The sequence below is a fragment of the Schistocerca americana genome, chromosome 1 (genome assembly GCF_021461395.2).
Source record: "Schistocerca americana isolate TAMUIC-IGC-003095 chromosome 1, iqSchAmer2.1, whole genome shotgun sequence".
NCBI classification, from domain to species: domain Eukaryota; kingdom Metazoa; phylum Arthropoda; class Insecta; order Orthoptera; family Acrididae; genus Schistocerca; species Schistocerca americana.
This window is the reverse complement of record NC_060119.1, coordinates 202,740,148-202,763,675: the sequence shown is the minus strand read 5'-3', so window position 1 is coordinate 202,763,675 and position 23,528 is coordinate 202,740,148. Positions and strand designations below refer to the sequence as shown.

Genomic DNA, 23,528 nt, shown 5'->3' with positions numbered 1-23,528 from the left:
TGTGTTCTTTGCTTTCAGGCCCGTCATCCAGACTGTTCCACAGTTGCAACCACAGCCTTCAAATTGTTAATAAAATAGCCCACCTACAAGTATGGATGTGCGCAGCATCACTGTCATGCTAACCGATTTATCCTAGACCTACTTTAGTGAACTTCTTCTTTGGCCCTTAAATTGTTGAAGATTCCTCACTGTACCCTTCAACATTGTGACTTTTGACACAACTACAATAAACATCCCAAGTACTTCTGATGAACTTGGTTTCTTGCTTAATCAAAAAGAAGATTGCATTCAACGTACGTTGACATTGCGCTCATGAGAGACAGAGCACAAGTGCGGATCATGTCAAGGATGTGGAAGGAAATCAGCTGTGCCCTTTCAAAGGAACCAGTGGCCTGGAGCCATTTACGGAAATTACAGCAAACCTAAATCTGGATGCCCGGATATGGGTTTCAACCATCGTCTTTCCGAATGCGAGTCCACTGTGCTATCCACTGCGCCACCTCGGTTGGTATGCTTAGTCGACATATTTAACCGGTAAATATTTTGTTCACTTCATTTGTATACATCAAATAAATCCTCAGCAATTGTGATTAAAATTCACTACCCATTTACCTAAGGCAAAATTCTAGTTTATTGTACTCATATCGCCTCGTTAGTCCGTTATCTTCGACTCTTTTGGAATTATTGATTCTCTACTATATGAGGGGGTTTCAAATATCCATCCAACATCCCAATTTCTGGGATTCCAATAGACCGATTAACATGAATGTCGTGAGTACTGCTTTGAAGTACCTGTGGCCGATTTCCTGTCACGTTCCTCTCCATATTGGACTTGACTTGCGTCTCCAACGATGTCATCAGCAAATGTTAGTCCCTAATAATTTTCTTTTTTTCTTTACTGGTTGTCTCAAGGCTGCCGTATCTTCGCCAACCAGTCCGAATGATATCCCATCTGTGGACAGCGATATGGAGGTGAAATCGATTACTCATCTCGATAGGGCGCAGTGCATGGACATTGCACTGTGCAGCAGCAGGTGCCGACAGCGCTGCGATCTTATTGGCAACTCCTTTGGCTTTTCAACCGCTTGGGAAAATTAGCCGGAAAGCAGTTTTCACACTGCTCATCAGGGGTGGACAAGATTTGGGCTAGCTGGCCGTACCTGAGGTTGAGTACCAAAGCGCTCAGCTTGACTGGCTGGCCACGCCACACTATCTTGTGTGTGGAGGGGAAGGAGAGGAATCTGAGAATGCGCCGCATTTAAAGGGAGTGCAGTCCACTGCATACAACTTCGTTTTATATTTCACATTTCTGAGCAACACAGATCACAAACAAAACAAGTTTTTGGTATTATTTTGTTATGTTTGATACACTGAAGGCATAATATAGTTCTTATTTGGCACACAAACTGTCAGTATATGGGCAGATGCAGAAAATTTCAGAGTGCTTCTCATTCAAGTCGCCATGAAATCATGACTTAATTAGTTTCATAATCGAAAAAAGATCTTTGACATAATTATGTTGATCGAAGTATTGTAGCACTTTTGCAACCTCATCGTGGGCACTCTACCTGAGTAGAGCAATGCAGACATGCTAAACAGTTTTATCGTGAAACGACTTAACATTTAACTGGAATTAGTTGGCAGGTCAGTCAGTTACATTTTCACATACACAGGGTGCTTTCAATTGACGTGGCAAATGATCTTGATATCAGCTTTAAACAGACACAAGATTTAGAGTGTCCTCAAAGCCGTTATAAAACTATCCTTGTTATTCTTTCAAGGCCAAAATGAATTCTGCAAACTTCGTATCTTCTTTGATGTTAGTGAGATTAGGGAACTAGAGTGTTTTTGTTAGAATACACCAGGTGAACAATCCGATTTTCTATTTAAATGCATCCCTAATCAAACCAGAATCCAAGTTACCTTGAAATATGTCACTGTGGACAGTGACAAGTCCACTTAAAATGCAATGTCTGCAATTTGAATCAGATGTCCCAGTTTTCGTATGTGCACCACTTTTTCCTTCATAAATACAACGTTAGCGAATTTTTATTCTAAAAATCGTTTTAAGCTAGCCTCTTGACTTAGCCAATGTACTTTGCAGTTATATGGAGACCATATTCTTTATTGAGTTCCATTGAAAGCTGTTGCAAATAACAAAGTAGTAATTGATGCCCCTAGAGAAAATTTACTATCTTTACCACAAATTAATTCACATGCTCCGTGCATACAAACTTAGCATGAAGAGCATCTTGATATGCAGGACAATGAATCCCAACTGCCAATCATTGTCATGTTTTGCTCTTTCGTTGTCAAGTAAATATTTAATTTCCTTCTATGTTGTATTGTACTACCATTTCATAGCATACATACAGTATCTGCCTCTGATGCAAGTTGAGAAATCTCATCCCTCTCCTCTGACATTACCATTCATTCTAAAGCTTTGTGACAATAAGAAAGTAGACTGCCTTCTTTGTTCAAACAGAGTAGTATATGTATATATGGTTCCTGGACCAAAGACAACATTTTTTTAAAATAAGCCATACATACAACAAGATTTTAGTTTTATTCTTTCCCTATTTAAAAGCTTATCTATATCTGTAAATGAAACTTTCATTCAATTAAAGTTTATTATGTAAGAAAATAAATTTAAAAAACCCAAGAATTCCAAAAATTTAGTAAAAATTCAATAACATGAGTTGATTTACCATTATTTTGTTTTTCACCTTTATAAATAAAATTTAATCGAATAATTTTCAGTATCTTATCTTCATCTTTTGAAATGATTAGGTAGAGTAATTTTATATTTATCATCTAAAAGCAAAAAAATTTTTCACCATATTCTGTTATCAAAATTTATCAAATAGTGTAAGATTTAATATTTTTTGCTCTGACAATTAAGTGAACACCTCACCAAAACCATTACTAATATACTTGTTACGCTCACTTACTAGATTTTTAATGAAATCCCCATTTTGCTTCTGTTTTATGTATACAGAAATAAATTAGATTTTCAAACTTATCAAAAAATAGATTTAGAAACTTATACATTATAATTTCTGAATATCAAGAATTTTCCATTTTTTATTTTCTCTATATTTCTGAAGACATCTGAAAAGGACATTTAAAAATGAAGATAACACTTTAAAAACTTTTTAATTTTTTATTTGTTTATTTAATTAAAAAATTTTAGTCAAAATTCTATTTTGTGACCCACAACTTAAATTATTTTTTCCATACACAATTATACATACATTATCATTAGATATATTTTCATTACAACGCATTGAATTTCATTGTTGCTTTTGTGTGGTTCAAACATTAATTCTTCTACTCATATTCATGATATAAATAGGGTAATTTTCAACAAAATTAAATTGATATGTATTTACATCGTTATTTAATTGTTATTTTTTAAATCTCTGAAGCGATCATAAACTTTTAATATTTTATTTGGGGTATGAGTATATAATTGTTGAGGAAAAACTTCATTTCTTCTATTTCTACATAGATATTTTGCAGTTTAACATGATCAAGTAAACAAGAATGATTTAACTGACAATTTTTTCGATTAGTCTGAAAAATAACGAAAATAAAGTTAAGGATATCAAGTTCTCCACAATTATAATAAGTAGTAATCTCTAGTTCAAAATATCTTTTCCAACATAATCTACCAAATTCCATTCTTTGGATTTTTTGTTCTTCTTGTTCTAGTTCCAGCGAATATTGTGTTTCCTATTTTACAATAGGAACACAAACTGCAATAATATTTACAATAATTTCACCTTGTATTGAAAGTGTACTAGTGTTATCACAGAATAGAATCTTCATGATCTTTTCTTGAACCTCAAGTGAAAATTACTGTTAAATAGTCTACCCAAATTGTTTTATTAAAATCCTAAAAATAATCAACAAAATTTTTCTAATGAATAAAGTAAATCATTTTGGTGTTTTTAATTGTGTAGGATGTATCCTATTGTTATTTCATTTGAGAAGAATGATGTTAATCAAATAAAAGTTGATGAAGAATTATATGGATGTACTATCCTACTGAAAACAGTTTCTCTTATAATTGTAATAACATCACACAATTCCAACACAATTATCAATTAGCTTAACATTCGATTGACAATTACATGCTGAAAAGGCTCTACCATCTGTGAATAACATCAAATGTCACATATAGTTGGGAACAAATATGGATGAATCCATCTACTGTCAATATTAATTTCCCTTTCACTGTTAGCAAATTTAAGTTATTTCTCATTAATGATTAATGTGTACAATTGATAACTCTCAATTATTTTCTCGATTTATTAATGAAAAATTTATTAAGTCATTTTTAAAATTTCTACAACACAAGCACCATTGAAGACAAACAAATTATCATTTTCATCAGTGATAGTAATTATTATGTTCTGAACATTATCTAAATTTGGAATATTTATAGGATCATTTGGTTCATAAATTATTAACCATGCAAATTCAGTATTTGGTTTAAATGTAGAAATAATACCAGTTCCTTTATAAAAATGATAACTATGTTTAATAAAAATTTTATTAGGAAGGTCAAAATTCATATGTTAGAAATAATTCAGTTGTTGTTTTGATGATTTCTTTAATGAAAATCAAGATATAGTTAGAGAATGTATTACTATGTGTAGACAAATAGAATAGATTGTATTTACTTAGGTCAACAATATTAAAAAATACAAAGATAATTAATTATAGATACCCTAACTTTTTAAATATTGTCAGACTAGCTGTCACAAATTTATATCACATTTAATATGAATTTGTTGGGGGTAATTTAATATTTTAAGATTTTAGAGCATTGTGTACTAAATGATGGGATTTGATATGACAAGTAATATTAATATTGCTAAATATAGAAAAAGAATTAACAATTTTTTAAACTTTAAATGTTAAACATAAAGATGTTGAACATATAAACATTGATTATAAAAACTTTGAACATGAAACATTGAAAATAAAAACGATGAACATAAAAATATTAAATATTAAATGATCAACAAAAACAGTATAAATGTAAAATAAAAATAATTATTGTATTTTTGTCCTTAATAAATGTTTGCAAGGTTCATATCAAAAGTCGATACAGAAAGCTAAACAAAACAGAAAGATAAAAAGAGAATTAAAAAAAGAGTTTGAAAAATGGTTAAATGAAACGAGAACAGATTGTAATAAATTTTAAAAAAGAAGGTCACCTAGTTGTCGATGTCGTTGAAGAAGTTAAACAAGGAATTGACGATTCAGGTGATAATGTTTTGAACACTACTGAAGAAATATGTAAGTGATCATCATATCAATTTATCAGTGATAGTGAAGAGACAGTTTTTGGATTAAGACCTCTTGGTCCTTATAATATGTTGGTGACAATCCAGTTGAATTCAACAGTGGTAAACTACAAATTGATGAAAAAGAATATGAAGGCAGTAGTGGACTAATGGATCTTATAATTATTTAAAATTATTACTTCAGATGATCTATGCTATAATTTCATTCGATTTTAATGATTTATATTATGTTACTTATTCATTTCAAATTAAATCACAGAAAGGAACTAAATATTATAATATGACAAAACAATGCTAGATGAATGTTTTCCTAGTTTTCCATAAATAAAACTTAATGATTCATTCGAAAGTGCTGGTGAAGGTTTAGTAAAGTAATGTTCTGAAAAACCAGCTGAATGTATTTGGATGAATGATGTTCATCAATTAATTGACAGATGAAAAGAAATCTATAGAGAAAAATAAGCTGGAAATAAAATTTTTTATAATGAAATAGTTGCATTAATAAAACTGTTTAGTAACAGATTTATTGATTTTATAATTTACTATCCCAAAGGAAATCCATATATTATAAGAATTATGAATAATTTATGACATATATTTTGGCAAAGTTAATATGGAAAGGCTTAGTTACTGATGCAGTTAATTTACCATTTGAAATGCATTTACCTGCTACTAATTGGTGTGGCCCTGGGACAATATAAAATGAAAGATTAGAAACTGGAGATCAAGCAATAAAACCATTAGATGATGCATTGTGTTTTTTACACAAGTAGTAGAGAATTAAAAAAAGACATGAAGCCGATAAATAACTTCAAATATGTGGAATATATGCTTCAGATGATTAAATTGGCGGAAAATTACATGCAACTGCAGGTAGAGAATAAGATATGGAAAACGAAAATTAGGTCTTGCATTAAATGTTGGTAAAATGGATGGTGTTTATAAAAGAATTTATTAATTTTTAACCTATACCAGTAAACCATAGTATTGATTATATTAAATTTATAAATGGCGTTTGGAAACCAAAGTCAATTAAATTTAAATTAATTAATGCACAATTAACCATTTATAACGGATTCCCAAGAAAGAAGAAATACACAAAACCTGGTGGAATGTTGCTCATCACATTTGGTAATACTCTTGCAAAAAAATACTGAATATTTAATGAACAAAAAGAAACAAAACATGAAGGTGGATTTGAAAAGATTTTAATCAGCTTAATAAAACAATCTTACTTTACAAAACAACAGAAAAATATTTTTCATATTATTTGTCAAAAACAGATTTACTTCCATACTTGAACAGTTTAAATAATCTTACAGATAATGTATCTGACAATTAAATAATCGAATTTACATTTTCTACTGGAGGAGAAGAAAAAATCCACAATTTCAATGTACATGATTTTTATCCATAAAAAATTGTTGTCTTTCAGAAAAATATAAACAGTTGCTTAAAAACTAATGTTATTGCTCATTCGATGAGTGTTTTTGACAACCTTTATAAAATAATTCTTAACACTCAATCAATAAAAATGTTGTGCATGTAAAATTTTCTAACCATAGGATTAAAAGATTCTGCTAGAACAGTTCCAGTTGATTTAAATTAATTATATTTGATGATAATTAATTTTTTTATTCTATATAATCAGAGATTCATAATCACTTCTACTGTCTCGAAACACAGAAACCTCATAAAGGAACAACTAAAAATTCAAATCAGAGAACTGAAGGTATTTGTTCAATTTGTATAAGGAAAAAGAGCATACATGTTAAAAAAATTGCTACTTAATTACAGAATCCAGTGAGAAGAAGTTTAAAAACTGTAATTTCTTTGGAATAGATAATTTATGGCAAGCTGATTTAGTCAAAATGGATTATGGAAATTTAAAATGGATTTGATAAATTAACTATATTAATATCTATTAATCGTTATAATTAAAATCTGCTTGATCTACTTCACATAAAGTTATTACTGCAAAATAGTGTTGATTTGTTTTAAAAATTATTCAAGTTAAGTGGAATCAAAACATTTAGAAACCGATAATAAAAAATAATCTTCCACCAAAGAGTTTCTGGAATTAATAAATTAATGTAATGTTAATCATTATTCAATCTAACTTCTAGTGAAGTAAGAGCTTATATTCTTCAAAGTCTTAATATATTATTAAAAGATAAAATATCAAAAAAAATTTGACTTACTAGAAAATTACAAATATGTTGAACTAATTTCGAAATTAGATAATGGGCACAACAACACAGAACATTCAACAATAAAAATAAGATCAAAAGATGCTAGCAAAGAAAAGCACAATTTGTGCCTGTAACTTAAACAAAATTTTAAAAAGATGATAAAGTAAGAGTAAGGTAGTTAAAAGAAATTTTTGAATAAAGATATATATCAAATATTTCTACATAAATTTTTGAATTTGAGATCCTATTCATCATTTTAAGTATGGAAGGTAATCAAGTATATGTTAGGATATGATAATTTACATAATAGTTGGACAAGTAAAAAAAATATTCTACACATTTTTATATATAAATGCACAGTCTAAAAGGAAAAGCAAAACAACTAGAAATAAAATGTTATTCTAACCGAAAAAACGGAAAACCTATTACATTGATTAATTACTATTTTGAAAATATATCGAATTGATTCAACAACTAAAACATATTGAAAATAGAAGTGAAAATGGCAGGCAGGGTATTCCATTCAATATATTTCTGTTGGATCAAATATGATATTAGTATGAATTAAATGAAATTTCCATTAGAGAATCTAATGATAAAGTTAAATTGGAACAAACTTAAGGAAAACATCAATTATGTGAAAATTTTTTCACATAATTAAATTGACTGAGACAAATATTAATTTAGAAAGAAATAATGGAAGGTTTTATAAGAGAAGATCACAATAGAATGCATAGCCATATTATATTGTATGGTCAAGAATTAGTTGGAGATTTTCTTTGTGAACTTCATTATGAATTTGATAGGTTAGATATCTATAATTATCAAAAATTATCTAAAGATTCTATATGAGATTTAAGGATGAATTAGATTCACAAAAATTGGAGTTGTGTATTGAAATTTAAAGATGTTTTATAGTCAATATTGGATTCATTTTTGTATTTTTTATTCACAATCATATTCATATTTATATAGAGGTCAACAAAAAAGTATTGATGTATGAATTATTGGAACAATTTAAATTTTGTAATCAATTTATTTCATACAACTTGTTTATTATATGATAGATTAATTGTTATGGTTGTATTTAAAATATATTATGTGCTTGGAAATTTTGCTTTATATTCTAAGAAAACTTAACTTGATCAGCCATATCATCATAAATGCTTAAAGCTTCTTAGATTCGTTCATACAAATTTAATCAAATTCGCCCATAATTAATTCTTACAAATTCATCACAATTTGTATGTGTATTACTACAATTTTTTATTTTTCAACATTTTGAAACTGTGTTGGAATAATATAATAATCATAATTAACATTATTATTGTCAAATACAAAATAACAAAAAAAGAAGCTATTAAGATTTAATCAGGTAATACTGAAACAAGTGATAATAAATTAGTTATTTGCTCATTCGTTTAATGTAAGATTTCTACAATTTTATATCTTGTCTCAAGTCAATTTTTTATAATATTAACATTTTATTTAAATCTTTTAATGACTCACTGATTCATAAAGTTACACACATTAATATTTATTTCATATTCAGTATGTTTTTGAATGTATCATTCAATATCGTTGGTAATATATGTTTTTTCCTTTCTTAGATTAAAATTAAAAAATAACTTCCTTCATTGATGATCATAGTTAATTTTTTATATCCCATCAGTACCTCCAAAATAGGGCGTTAACTTTTCTAATGTAATACTATCCTCATCATCGAAATGTTTGAATGCTTTGCCTACTTTTTATATTCTAATACTTAAAGTTTGACATTAAACCATGGATTACCTGTTTTCATCAATAATTATCACAAACTTGTTATCGTTATAAATATATTTAGTTAGTTTATTTTTGTTCAAAAAATTTTGAAATAACACACATTTATACATTTAATTTCATAAATTTGAATATAATTTCTTTCTTCAAAAAGTGGAATGAGATATCAAAATCAATAATTCATTGTGAAACAAGATAAAGAAATACATAATGAAACAAAAATTACAGATATCAATACACCTAAAAAATGGGTTACAGGGTCTGCACAAAAAATAAACAAAAGGAATATACATAAAATAAATATGAACGTATCACAGAACGTATTAATAATTGGAATAAACGCACATTTTCTTGAAAAATGGATTTAAGAATCTATATATATATATATATATATATATATATATATATATATATATATATATAAAAAATCAAAAACTCAAAAACATAAAGAATCATATTATCAAATACTTGTATGTTTTTGTGGAAAATTGGTTTGTAATTTATATTGAAAACACATCAAAGATTAACATATCACAAAAATAATAAAATCCGATTCATTTTTGTTTGATTGTTTTTGTTAATCTCCCATACAACTGTGTAATTCATATAATAAATCATTTATGGTAATCTATTATTTTGTTTGACTTAGTATGGTTTATCCATAGAATAATGCATTAATTCCATCTTGTAATATCATTGTCAGAACTTTAAACAATTTTATTACATTACAATGTATACAATTCATGTTTAAATGATTTAATTAATTTCTTTTTCATATGTTGTTTTGTTTAGTTAACTAAACAATTTTTATTTCTATTTCACTATTTTACAAAAGATTTTTAAAGCCTTTAGGTTCTTTCACTTCGTCAACAACAACTTTAGAAGTATACATTTTCTATTTTAAACTAATGTGCCAGAAGAAAATTTTTTCATAGTTTTCATCTTTCATTTGTCTTGTAACTTTCTTGTCCAGATGTGGAATTCCCCATATATAATGATTGGAGTAATCATTTGTGTCAAACTCGTTTATCATCGATTTCATTTCTTTATAAATATTTTCAGTTCTTATACCACAAATAATCGAATCTGTATCCATACAATTAAAAACAATATCTTCACCATAAGTTCGCATATTACATCATAATGTTAATCACATACTTTTATTTTCGAAGTATCTACAATACTTATTCCATTATAAATTGGTAGCCGGTTTCTTTCTGTTTTTTCATGTGAACTGCAGCTAGATTTTTTGAAAATACAGTAGTATCTAGTTCCGAAGTATTTGTTACATACTGATGTGGATTTGCCTTTATTTTAATAATTTGTCTATTTCTAATATTTTCCATGTTTTTTCCATATAGTTAATTATTCATTAATTTATTGAAATCTTCTTAAAAATTAATTATTATCATTTTTTCTCATGTTGGATGAAATTCAATGTTTTTTCCAACCAAACTGATTGCTGAACTGATATTAATATTACTAAATTTTCATCCATATTTTAAAAACTGTTTATGACCTGTACAACATAAATCACAGTTTTCTTTATTATTGAATGTTGTTAATAACTTACTTCCTCTTTCTACAGCTAATAGTAAATCTTCATGGAAATCATCTAAATTCTTAGATGTTTGAAATTAAGTTCTACAATATGAGCATGTTCATTATAATCTGATATTTTAAGTATCTCTGCAGAATTAAAACATTTTGGTTCTAACCACTCAATATTTTTAATTTTTAAAAATATAAATTATTCTCAATTGAATATGCCATTTATTTCATTATTTTCCTTTCTAAAAATCTTTCTATTTTTTATTGTTTGATTTAGCTCAACTTTTAATAGTTTCATAAATTCCACCTCGAATTCACTTTTCAATAAATAAAATCATGTCATAATTGTCTAATAAATCAATTTCAACTTTTGTCATTTTTAACACAGAATCCCAACATAAACAAGGGTAAAATTGCAATATGGATCGAGTTTATAATATTTCATTCATTTATTGCTAAAATTTTCGAAAATATCTGCTATAATTAAAATATCATATTTAACATATAGTTTAAATTTCTTATACAAAATTCTTCCATACTAATTTAGCATGAATATAATCCTTAACAATTAAATTTTCTTTCTTAAGCCTTGAATAAAAACATTCTTTTTTAGTTAATTTTGTTCCTTGTAATTTTTCTTTGTAATCCATATTTTCACAAGGATACCTTTTTTAATTATTAAAATTAATTGTTGACCTTTAAAATATTTTGCTGTTTCTCTATATTGTTCTTTTGTTAGATTAGAGGCTATTTTACCAATACTTGAAGCCGTAAAGTTAAGCGTATTTTAAAACCTTGATGTTAACCCATCTTCTGCTTTTTTAATGAGTGAATTTCATTTTTTACCATTATTTGGAATACCTTTAATATCCTCTTTATCTATTGCTAATGATTTAATAAACAAAAGAACACAGTTAATTGTACATGAATATAAACTGGAATTACATTAGAATTTTATTAATTACAATGTACTTCCTCAAATGTTCCTGTTAAATGGCACTGAATTCTTACCTTTCTCATCAACAGTAAATTCTTTTCTACGTAAAAACAAATTTTTTAATTGTGAACATTAATTTCATTTTTGTTTCTCTCATTATCTTTGTTACATTCTGACCAAATATTTCTTTAATTTCTATGGATTCTTATTTTAGTATTTCTAAGATTTTTTTCACTGTGTCTTTATCAATATACATAACATGATTTTTATATACACCACCAGAACATTCAACATAATAAATAAATGAAATTGTTAAATGTTTCTGATATTTATTGATGTAAATTTTTTCAGGGTGTGGGTGAATAGTGATAACATCTTTTAGAAGACTTTGCAAAGCTCAATAAATCACAAAAGGTGCTTGTAATGATTATAATTTTTAAATTTAATATTTTCACCTGCTACAGACATATCTATTTTTAGATCTTTATGCCCTTTATGATCATTTCCTGATCGTCTAATTTTTCTTGTGAATAAGAATATCTTGAACATCTATCACAAGGATAAATTTTTGGTTTGTATCTAGTTGTTTGTGATTTAATGAATCTACAGGGTTACTGTACATGATGGACTCATTTTCAAAACTTCATATTTAACAATGTACAAATCCAAAATGAACAAGCTTAATACCAATGAAATGAAGAAGTTCAAAAGTTCTTTTAATAATGTTTCATACCAATTTAATAAAGTTAATAAGATATTATTATTTAGGTTTTAATAATTATTCAATAATTACAAATGTCATAAATGTTCAAGGTGGCCATTGCCAGCTGCATGGCAAATATCGATGTGGTAGCTAAACTCATTCCCAACAAGTGAAGTTGTATCTGCTGTTATTGTTTGCAGCAGTGATCTAGTTCTGGAGATCATTCAGAGTAGTTGGTAGAGGTGGGATGTAAACAGTTTCCTTCACTAGAATTCGGTGGCTAGAAGTGCAGAGGTCCTCAAGCTCCTGTGACTGATCCAGAGCTGAGGAAGGGAGTCATTCAAAACCCTTTGTACATCACAGTGCTAATGGCATGGAGCACCCAACCTGTTGATTCCCTTTAGGGAACAGTCATTGTTTCTACACATCCAGGTACATCATTCCTATTATAGTTTTTTCTTCAAATCGTGCATAGATCTTTGTATGGAATATGGCACAAAATAAGTTGATCTTTGATGAGTTTCTTTCATGTTGCAATGGTGAATGTGGATTTTCCAAACCCCAAATGCGAACATTATGTCTGATGGCTTTTCCACTGAGAGGGAACATTGATTCATCACTAAAAATTACAACTGTAGAAATGTGTCATCCTCCATCTTTTGTACCACACAGCTAAAAAATTTGAGGCACTTCTCTTTGTCATTGAGGTTGAAGGCCTGCATAAGTTGTAATTGGTAGGACTTGTACAGCAAACGCCATCTCAGAACGTTCTATACACTTGGTTGGGATAACATCAATTACATCATAGTTACACCAATTACAACATACACAGGTGTTTGAAAATAAAATACAAAGTCGTAACATATCATTTTTCTAACTTATACACAACATAAGTAGCAGTACTGTCTTTGGCAGATTTCTGTCATGACCTATCATAGGTCAACACTACAAATAGACAATGTGAGGTGGCACCACTTTGCAATATGTGCCCTGTATGTAGAACACAAAAAATAATGTAAAATACAAACAACAAGGAACATATCACATTACAAAAAATTATACAGTGATAGTAATTGATAATAACAATTGAAATAATTACAACAAGTGGACACATTTGAACATTGTTTGTCGTTGTTTCTATAAATCAGAAATACTCGTACGATCATCAAAATTGTAAGAAGAGATAAATTCGCGAGAAATATGATTCCATTTAGGAAATGAAATTTATTTTCATAATGACAAACTCAAGGTATAGATATCTTTCTCTACTAAGAATAATTTGGGACTTATTTTAAATCATGGGGTGGATAAAGTCAATCATGTACACCATTTTGGGGTTTATACAAAAAATATTTTCTCCCAGCTGTAAAGCGTGTTTTGTGGGTCAAACAGGACAAAAATTGAAAGAAGATTTGCAGAACATGTCGCTGTCAATAGAAGAGACGTGGCAGAAAGATCTAATTTTGCTCCTCACATTATTAACAGTGGACATCAGCTTCCTGCGATTGGAACACATGTGAAGTTGTTGCATAAAGCTGAAAAGGGAGGTTATCTTGATCTTCTTGAGCATATGGAGTTTTTTCCATCTGAGATTGCCTGATGTTTGCCTTCTCAATGAGCAGGTGACGGTGAGTGGTGTGCATTTTTGAGAGGTGTTGGGCTGTTGTTCAAACGTTTGCTTGGGGATGCTGTGGGTTTGTAATATGAATAACATTTATGAGGTCCTCCTGTCATTTAACCTTGATAATTACTCTGTTCATTGCAGGTCCCTTTTCGCTGTTTCTTCACAAATAGTGGTGTTTTTTCCCTTATCGAGCTTATGTAATCAAGTATGATTTTATCCATTCTACCAGCGATAAAAAATAATAGCTTTATATCTGTTTAGCTAGGTAAAAAATGCACACCATACTTGATTGTTCTATTCCTTTGCAGCGCCATCTACCGTTATGGAAATGATGTGTACTCACCAATAACTATGTTTTTCCCTCAGTTGTTCGATCTAGTTCGATGAAAGATTACATTAACTGATTTGTTGTTACTGCTTTTCCATCTACTAATATTTGAAATATCGTTATCAGTATCACCTTACTCGATATACGGCAGCTTTTATATTTTTTGGGCAAACTTACATAGCTATTCGTTGCTTCAACAAATATTTTAGGCCATTAGAATGTAAGTTTGCTGCATTGGGCAGACAATCAGTGATCACAAGGTTGTTCAGATTTGATCACATTAGAACAATATAATGCAGTATGTTGTGTTTTTCTCTTCCTGATGATTGTTTATGTCACCTGACATTGAGTGACACCTATTTATTCTACATTTTTAGCCTTTTGTTTTCTAAATGGTTTTGTACCTCCTTATATGTAGCAACTTTTAAAGAAAAAGATATTTATTTTTGTGAAATCTGATGCAACTGATAATTTTTGCACCTAAACTGAGTCAGCCTTATTCAAAACCGAGCGAGGTGGCGCAGTGGTTAGCACACTGGACTCGCATTCGGGAGGACGACGGTTCAATCCCGTCTCCGGCCATCCTGATTTAGGTTTTCCGTGATTTCCCTAAATCGCTTCAGGCAAATGCCGGGATGGTTCCTTTGAAAGGGCACGGCCGAGTTCCTTCACCATCCTTCCCTCACCTGAGCTTGCGCTCCGTCTCTAATGACCTCGTTGTCGACGGGACGTTAAACACTAATATCCTCCTCCTCCTCCTCCTCCTCCTCCTCCTTATTCAAAAAGTGGTAGATGGTAAATGGTTTTCAGTGTTTAAAGTTGGTTTTACATATTTTGAGCGTGCTGCTCTTGTTTTGTGGTTGATATTTTATCTCCTATTTTATCACCCATGGTCAGCAGTGATATGGCAAACCCTGTATTGGTTACCACCATACTCATGAGAAATATAAGAGTGCATGTTACGTTTGTTCATGAGGCTATAGTTTGCATAGTAGATCTAAAGTTGTTATCAACATATATGGTTATTTATATGTGCAACACATTGTTAATCGCATTATTTAAGGAATATGATTGTTTATCTCATACTGTAATTTTTACCTGAACTCTGTCAACTTTTAATTTGTGCATTCAGTAACATAGCATCATCTATTGGAAGTAACATAAATGTGTCTTTTGATGCTTTTGTAGTTACGTAGAATGGTAGATGACAATTGATACCAGTATTCGGTTTCGTCATTATGACAAATAAGTCACATTTCCGAAATTTGTGTGAATGGAATCATGTTTTTAGCGAATTTATCTCTTCTTACAATTTTAATGGTCATAGGTTTGACATATATATTTAATTTGTTATTATCATCTGACAAACAATGTTCAGACATTTTCACTTGTAGTAATTATTTAAATTGGTATTACCAATTACTATCACTGTACAATTTTTTTGTAATTTGATATATTCTTTATTGCTTGTATTTTGCATTACTTTTGTATTGTGCATAGAGAGTGCTTATTGCAAAGTGGCGCCACCTCATTTTGTATTGTTGTTGTGTTGACCTATGGTGAGTGAATTCACGATAAAATCTGCCAAGGGCAGTACTTCTACTTATGTCACGTATCAGTTAGAAAAATGGTTTGTTATGACTCTGAATTTTAATTTTAGACATATGTGTATGGTGTAATTGATGTAACTATGTTTTATTGTCAATTTTTCGTTTGTTAAAGCAGTTGTTCTTCATGCCATGTCTCTTGTATTTGTTTTAGCACTGCTGATGACAGATATCAATCGATTTGCAACATGATAAATAAATTATGTTTCCGTAACTGGTTACTACTTTTTTTTATAATTATATGTTCCACGGTCGCTGCACGGAAAGGAAACCTTATGGAGCCCAACATTCAAAAGTTCTAAATTATTTGGATGTTATCCCATGACAGTCTAAATTCTTCCAGTTAATATGTTATGGGTATGGTATAATGTGGAATGATAAGAGGCTCCAGTTATTATTTCAGACGCCCTCCAGTGTGACAACGATAGATGATAACAGGAGAAATGTATGTATTTGACAGTCTCCTGTCAGACACGTGTCCAGAAGAGTAGGCAGCACTCGTGATGATGCGGGTTGTGCATACAATTATCTGAGATAGAGAATGGGGTAAGACAGAGAAGTCACAGGTGATAATTCGTGACTTACAGCTGCACAGTGCATTGTGGTAATGCAATAGCAGAAGTTGAGAAATTGTGCTGGATCGGGACTCGAATCCGGATTAGCCGCTTCTCATGAACGATTGCCTCATCTACTTTCCTCAGACGTGGTCCCAGACTGACTCAGATTTCCAACTAATCGCACACTGCAATCCAGCGTCCCTCGTTCATTAAACTTAGCGAGCTGTGCATGTCCAACAGAACAGGTACCACTCAAATACATACACGTCAGTAAGAGTGCATCAGCTCCTTGACGTTTGTTTTAGTGCAGACGCACTAATAACGTCCGAACTCCTGTGGGAATCAGTAATTTGTGAGCAGGAGGTTAATGAACAAGGAATGCTGTATTGCAGCGTGGGGTGAGTTCGAAATTTGAGGTTGTAAGGGACCGTGTCCAGGTGACCAAAGCGATTAAGGCAACGTCTTCCGAGAAGCGATAATTCCGGGTTCGTGTCCCGCTCTGGTACAAATTTTAAATTTTAGGTGTTGCATTACCACAATTCCCTGTGCATCCAGAAGTCACCAATTCCCACACATCCCTTTCCTTTCTCTCTCTATTCTCTATTTTATATAAAAGACAGCTGGTGACTAAAATTCTGCGACCAGCCACGAAGCGCACGGTACCTGAACTGGTCGCCTTTGATGGATTTCTTGGTGCCAGGAGGGACGACGTGCAGTACAGTGCGGCCCATGGGAGGGTGCGCCTTCCGCCAGTTCCTCAGCAGCGGATTCCCGTCCAGGCCGTACACACTGCGCAGAGCCTCCAACTGCAACAGTCCCAACCACCTTACTTAGTTGCAGAGGCTGCTATTAATACTTAGTCGCTTCAACTGTTTCTAGTACAATATTCCCTTTTTTCACGTTATTAAATCTCAATAAATGAACATTTCTCTCTCTCTTAATATACAGAGTGATTAATACTAATGTTTAAAAACCCAAGAAGTAACGTATATGACTCTGGGACGACTGCTTTAATGTAAGACACATGGGGCGGGAAATATCAGGAAATAGCCAGAAAGTGGATGAGAAATGTTGTACATTTGACGTCAGTAGATGACTTATATCACCACACGTGCAGAGTTGGACTTCAGCGCGAACAGGCGCTTGAGCCATGCTCTACTTGCATTCAGACAACGCTGCAATTTCCAACACTTTACGTAAATGTGATCTGTTTTAAACACGGGAGTTACAAAATTATTGTACCAATGAAAAGCTGTTCTTGCTTTGTGTTTCTGCCCTTCTGCTTCTTCTTTTCTTGTTTACTGAGATTATTTAATAAGGAAAAGGTGGTTCATTTACTGGTAACAACGCAGTTGTGAACCCTGTTCTCATTTACTTGTGACCCAATACCATTGGTTTTTGTTGTACTGTATTTTGCAACGGACCAGCAAAGACCGCGAGACCTGTAAATAAAATAATAAATCTTTCCTCAATGTAAACACGTACCTGTCTAACTCAGTGAACAAAATACTGCCCGCCAGGTGCAAAACTCAAACCCTGAGCCAGACCCGCAGAAGTCGCGCACATGGGCCCGGTGCCACAGCGATGTAAATACAGGACAAGTGTTGGGATGATCAGATGTGATAGACTGATGGCTCAACAGCTGCAAATGCGGCGCCGTACGTCATCTGCTGACGTCACATGCTCTACAGTCTCATCCACTTTCAGGGTATTTCGCGACATTTGCGGCCGCATCTGTCCTGTATTAAATTACTTGTCTCAGCGTTACCTACGTCACTTCAGAGGTTTTTAAACGTTACTAACAATCATCCTGTATGTAAAATATTGTAAATAATTTCTTAAACAATATATCAGAATACTTTCATAAATAATATTTCACGATGGAGTACTATCGTGTCTTCAGTATTCAGTCATGACATAAATGTTCCTCAATCCAGGAATAATATTAGATCTCAGTGTTTTGTGGCATACTGCTTCAGTTCTATAAACACTTACAAATGCTCCTTCGCGTTCCCAACAATTTGTTTCAGTGCGCTCAGGCCTAGTTAGTTTACTTTCTTTCTTCAGTTTCTTTTTTACTGTCTTTTGCAGTTTGGCTGTAATCCTCGTATTACTTGCACACAAATCGTTCCATAAATTCTCTATGGTGTAACGTTCGTCGACTGTGATATTGTCTGAATAACTCTGAGATAATTATAAACAAACTTTTCTTTCGCATGGTTTGAGTCGTTTCATTGTAATAATTTGAACGTCAATCTCATCCCTAGTTTCACTACACTCCTACTCATAGTTTGCTTCATGATATTTAGGTGTCCCTCCTCGTATGACGTGCTGTCAATGAAAAGAATCTCTCCAAACCCAGATAACAGTTAACACCGCCACCCTAAAGCACTCACCCACAATTTTTACAGATAATTACACATGTCTGCACTGCAACTCGTCATCAGGCTATAGCCACATCATAGTTATTCGTTTAATTTTTCATCATTGATAAATATAACATCATTACCCCAGTCTGAACCTTTGTCATCCAGGTACCTAGCGAATTTCAGCCTTTTGCCTCAGTCCACTGTGTTCACGTATGGTGTTTTTCGTACCACTCTTCTGTTGGACACTTCTTCCCAGATAACTCTCCGGGCAGCTGATTAAATGCATGCTCACCGAGGATTACGTGTAATATTTCTCATAATTAAATGCCCTTCTCTTTCATTTAACTTCCTTAACTGCCACTTTAGAGACACATATTCTCTGCGATCCTCTTAAAATCATCTTATAATATAGTACTTCTGGATGTATTTGGCAAACTTGCAGTATTTCCATTACTGCGAATATTCGCCTGCTGCAATACGACGAGTTCCCGCTTTTTAAGCGTTGTCTTAGTTCCCTTTGGGTCCAAATGCTGCAATGTAGACCACACAGCAATGCGAAAGAAAAAACCATTTGACGTAGTTAAGGCATAAGTGATTTTGGTATCGGCAGTGATCAGGAAGCCATTAAAACACTAGAAGTGCTCTACTGCTAAAGGAAGCACGACTGCTCAACTGCTAGTCACATATCATTAATACTGCTCGGAAAAAATCTTTATGTGAAAGGCGAAGACAATATATCTGGATTTACTGTATATTCTAATTCAAAGTGGTCACACATTGTTGCACTTGCAGAAAACTGATGATTCGACAGCGTTTACTACATTAGGTATATAGAAAACGTCTATTTATAAACCCATACGTCTTTTTGGATATGATGAAAGAGAAAGATGTTTATAGTGCACAGTTGAACATTATTTTCATCTCTTACCTACGTCTCGTATCCTTAGAGCGTGTACGAAGTTATGACATCCTTAGCTGGACAGTAATCTGTGTTATTAAAATAGAAAAAACTAGAAATGCTTGTCATAATTATAAGTTGGTCATATGCTGTAGGTAGAAATTGTAAGAATCATTAAATGTAATGATATACTTAAGATAGATAACATCAGCACTCCATCTCCTCCGCAATATATTCGTGTTTTAGTATATAGTAGGGTTGATTCTCTCAGTTAGCATTGTGTGTGACGTTGGGGGAAGAGGAACAAGTGATTCAGCAAAAACTTTGCAGATTCTCTTTCGCTTGATGTTGAATCCGAATCACTGATGGATGCTAATGAAACAAAATAGGATAACCAATAAGAGCAGAAATATTATTGTCAATCTACGTATGGAACGAGAAAAATATGAAAACTATGGAGATTATGGAAAAATATAGAGAATTTCGAAGAACATGTAATATGTGGAAGAAAGCGGATACAGAATGGGTATACAAGACATCACTAGATATATGTACTTATACACAAGGAGAAATCGAAATTTGCATCATCAGCTGCAGGACTTTACTGTAAGCACTAGGTAATAGGCTGATGATACCACAAGTATATGCTTTAATAGTGGAAAGTTGGGCTATTCTAGGGACATGATGTCAAGACGAATCTGCCATATTCCTCTACACATGGCCAATACTGCATCAGCAATACGTAAATGGGGAAAAAATTAGCACAGAACCGCTGGAAGCGATTTCGAGGAAGTAAGAAGAACAAAAAACCTATGACTGTGTCATATCAAGTGGATTTGCCCAAGATTAAAACACATGTTCTAATGGATCAAATGCCTGGACTATTGCATCAGGTTCGTATACATGATATTTTATCACTTTATGGAAGCGGATGTAATGCAAGACATCGCTCGGATTTTTAACAAAATGGACATTTGTGTTTACCTAACATGGAACCATGACCTCTGTGTACAAGAGAAAGAATTCCAGGGAACTGGTTATGTTATTCACAATACATATGCGTTTTCGTGTATATAAGGTTTGGCTTTAACACTAAGCATTGATGTTGATGTAACTTTTTCTGGGTTGATGTTTGCAATAAGAGTTACCAGTGATCTTGCGGACACTTCGAAGATTGTCTCTGGCGCTGTGGGAAATCCGAATCACTGTTCAATGCTACAGAAACCTGGTAGGGCAAGCAACAAGTGAGAACTATTCTTCAACATTTACACGAAGTATATGGGAAAAAATATGGAAAGCATTGAAAACATGCAAAAATACACAAATGTGGAAGAAATATGGAGAATATGAGAAACATTGAAAAATATGGTGGTAAGGTTGATGAGCGAATAACGGAATTTGTTGCTGATATCTACATAGCACTCGCTTTCCTCTTAGGTCACTACCCAACAGGAGAGAGATAAAACGCATCCTGTATAATTGGTGACCTCCATTACAGTTCCACAACTGTTGGTAATAGATTCAAAACAATTCATACAAAAAAATTGGTGGCCAACCCCTAAACAACTAAATTGTAATGACTGCATACATTTTGTCAACATGCATCTCCATTACTTCGATCAGCAATTAATAATACTGGTCGCTGCTCACTTAATTTTAAGTCAATTATCATAATTTTAAAACATGAGATGCTGAGTTTTGATACTCTGCATAGTTTTGCATCCCATTTGAGATACACATTCATAGATTCTAAACTCATTTCCTTGGAGATGGAACTGTGACCGCCTAACCACGCCACTATGTGTTAAGTCAATACTGCCACTGTTGACTTGTCAGAGCAGCAATGCTAAATAACAGCCAGCAACTGCCTGTTTGCATCCCATGATTTAAACAGTAACAATTACTGCAGTGCAGTTTTACACAAACAAACTATTATTGAAAGTGGAGCTGCATGATGTTAAAAATGGGTGTGCTAACGGATCGACCCCAAAGACTGCTGCAACAGCTGCTGTCGCTTTGAACAAGAACAGTATTATGCATGAGTGCCACATTATTACAGCTTGACATCATTTCTTTCCAATTAAGGATGCTGTTCTTCACAATACTACCAAAATGTTGGGTATTACTGATTAGAATTACATACTTTCAAGATTGACACCTAATTCTAGCATTACTGCCGCTCTGAAATTTATCTAATTGGGTAATAAGAACACGCGAAGGTGTATCTATGGGGAGGTACAGTCTCCAGACAATCATGACTGAGAAAAGGTTATAAACTGTGTTCTGTACAGTTTTTAATTATTTGCCTGTAAATATACGGAAATGTACGTTACGCATTCGATTTCACTGCTTTGCAGGAGTAATGGTTTTTCAGCATAAGAAAGTTGCATTTCAAAACCAGAAAGATGGAAGTTGAAATGTGTATGGCCAGGAAGACTAGCGTCTTAATGAAACATTTTGTAAAGGGAGGTATGCAGAGACACACAGCAGTGCTCTAGTATAAAGGGAAACTGTCAGGCGTATTTTATACTATATGTTGGTGGAAACCAATGATACACATCTATTCCATTGATCCGCTGGAGTTTTGGCTATTCTTCATAAGCAAATTGCATTCTAAAATCAGGAGAGGATATATATGTCGTAAATGACTTAGTTTTTAATGGGACATTTGTTAATGGTGGGATGCGTCACAAAACATCAATAACTACAAAAAAGACTATCTGTTGGTGGAAATCGATGTTATGTATCTGATTCCCTTTATCTGCAGCAGTACTGGCTATTTGTCATACGCAAATTGCATTTATAAATGAGGAAGGGATGTGTATGCCGCAGAAGACTGTAGGAGGCAATACCATACTTTACTCTGCTTAAAAAAGAGGACTGAGAGCCATACATAATGCAACTTGTAGGATGAGCTACAAAAATAGGGGGCAGACTTGCCTATTGCAGACAATCTTCGTTTACACAGAGTTCAACACAGATGACATAGATATTATATGCAAGTATTATATTTTAGCTGCGGAACATTTTTTCTCATTTTAGGACTTTGTTAAAGTAATACACCATACATAGAATTTCTATACGTTGATATGGAAGATACCTAAAGGAACCAATGAATTGAGCAAACTTAAATCCCATTATACATACTTGAGCCAACCCTATTTAAGATTTTCTTCTTCATATTGTCTACTGGTCGTAGGGGGAGGTTACTACAGACAAATGTAAGCAGGATGGCATAGACTAGTACACCTTCCAGACAGTGAAGACCAAGAAATACTGAAAGCTACGTTCTGTCTGCCTATCGTTTTCATCCTCTACCTGTAAACTAAGTCTAATTTGTTAATACAGACTACTACGAAGATAATAACATCCATACTATACATAACTATTATATTTAAGCTGGAGGAAACGTAAGTTTCTCAATCTAGGATCTTGCTCTCCACAACACCATCAAATATAGATATTGGCGAATTAGGACTGATTCTCACAAATAATGTTATTCAACTACTCCTAAGGAAGAATAAATGTTTCAAACACTCGTAAAACATATCCTGTTAATAAATTATATTCCTGGCTACAGTTAATGTGTTGCGTTTATGAAAATAAAAGCTGTAATTATAAGATCGAATAAACAAAACGAATGGTACTGGAGTGTATGGCGG

The 23,528-nt window shown here is 32.2% G+C and overlaps 1 protein-coding gene across 1 annotated transcript in view; it reads right to left on the bottom strand.

Annotated features, from left to right (window-relative positions):
- LOC124618570 (carbonic anhydrase 4-like) overlaps positions 1-23,528 on the bottom strand; it is an 80,312-nt gene that overhangs the window by 21,734 nt on the left and 35,050 nt on the right. Inside the window, exon 3 of the mRNA XM_047145364.1 lies at positions 17,263-17,405. Within this exon, the coding sequence (XP_047001320.1) occupies positions 17,263-17,405 (143 nt within the window). The remainder of the gene's footprint in view (positions 1-17,262; positions 17,406-23,528) is intronic.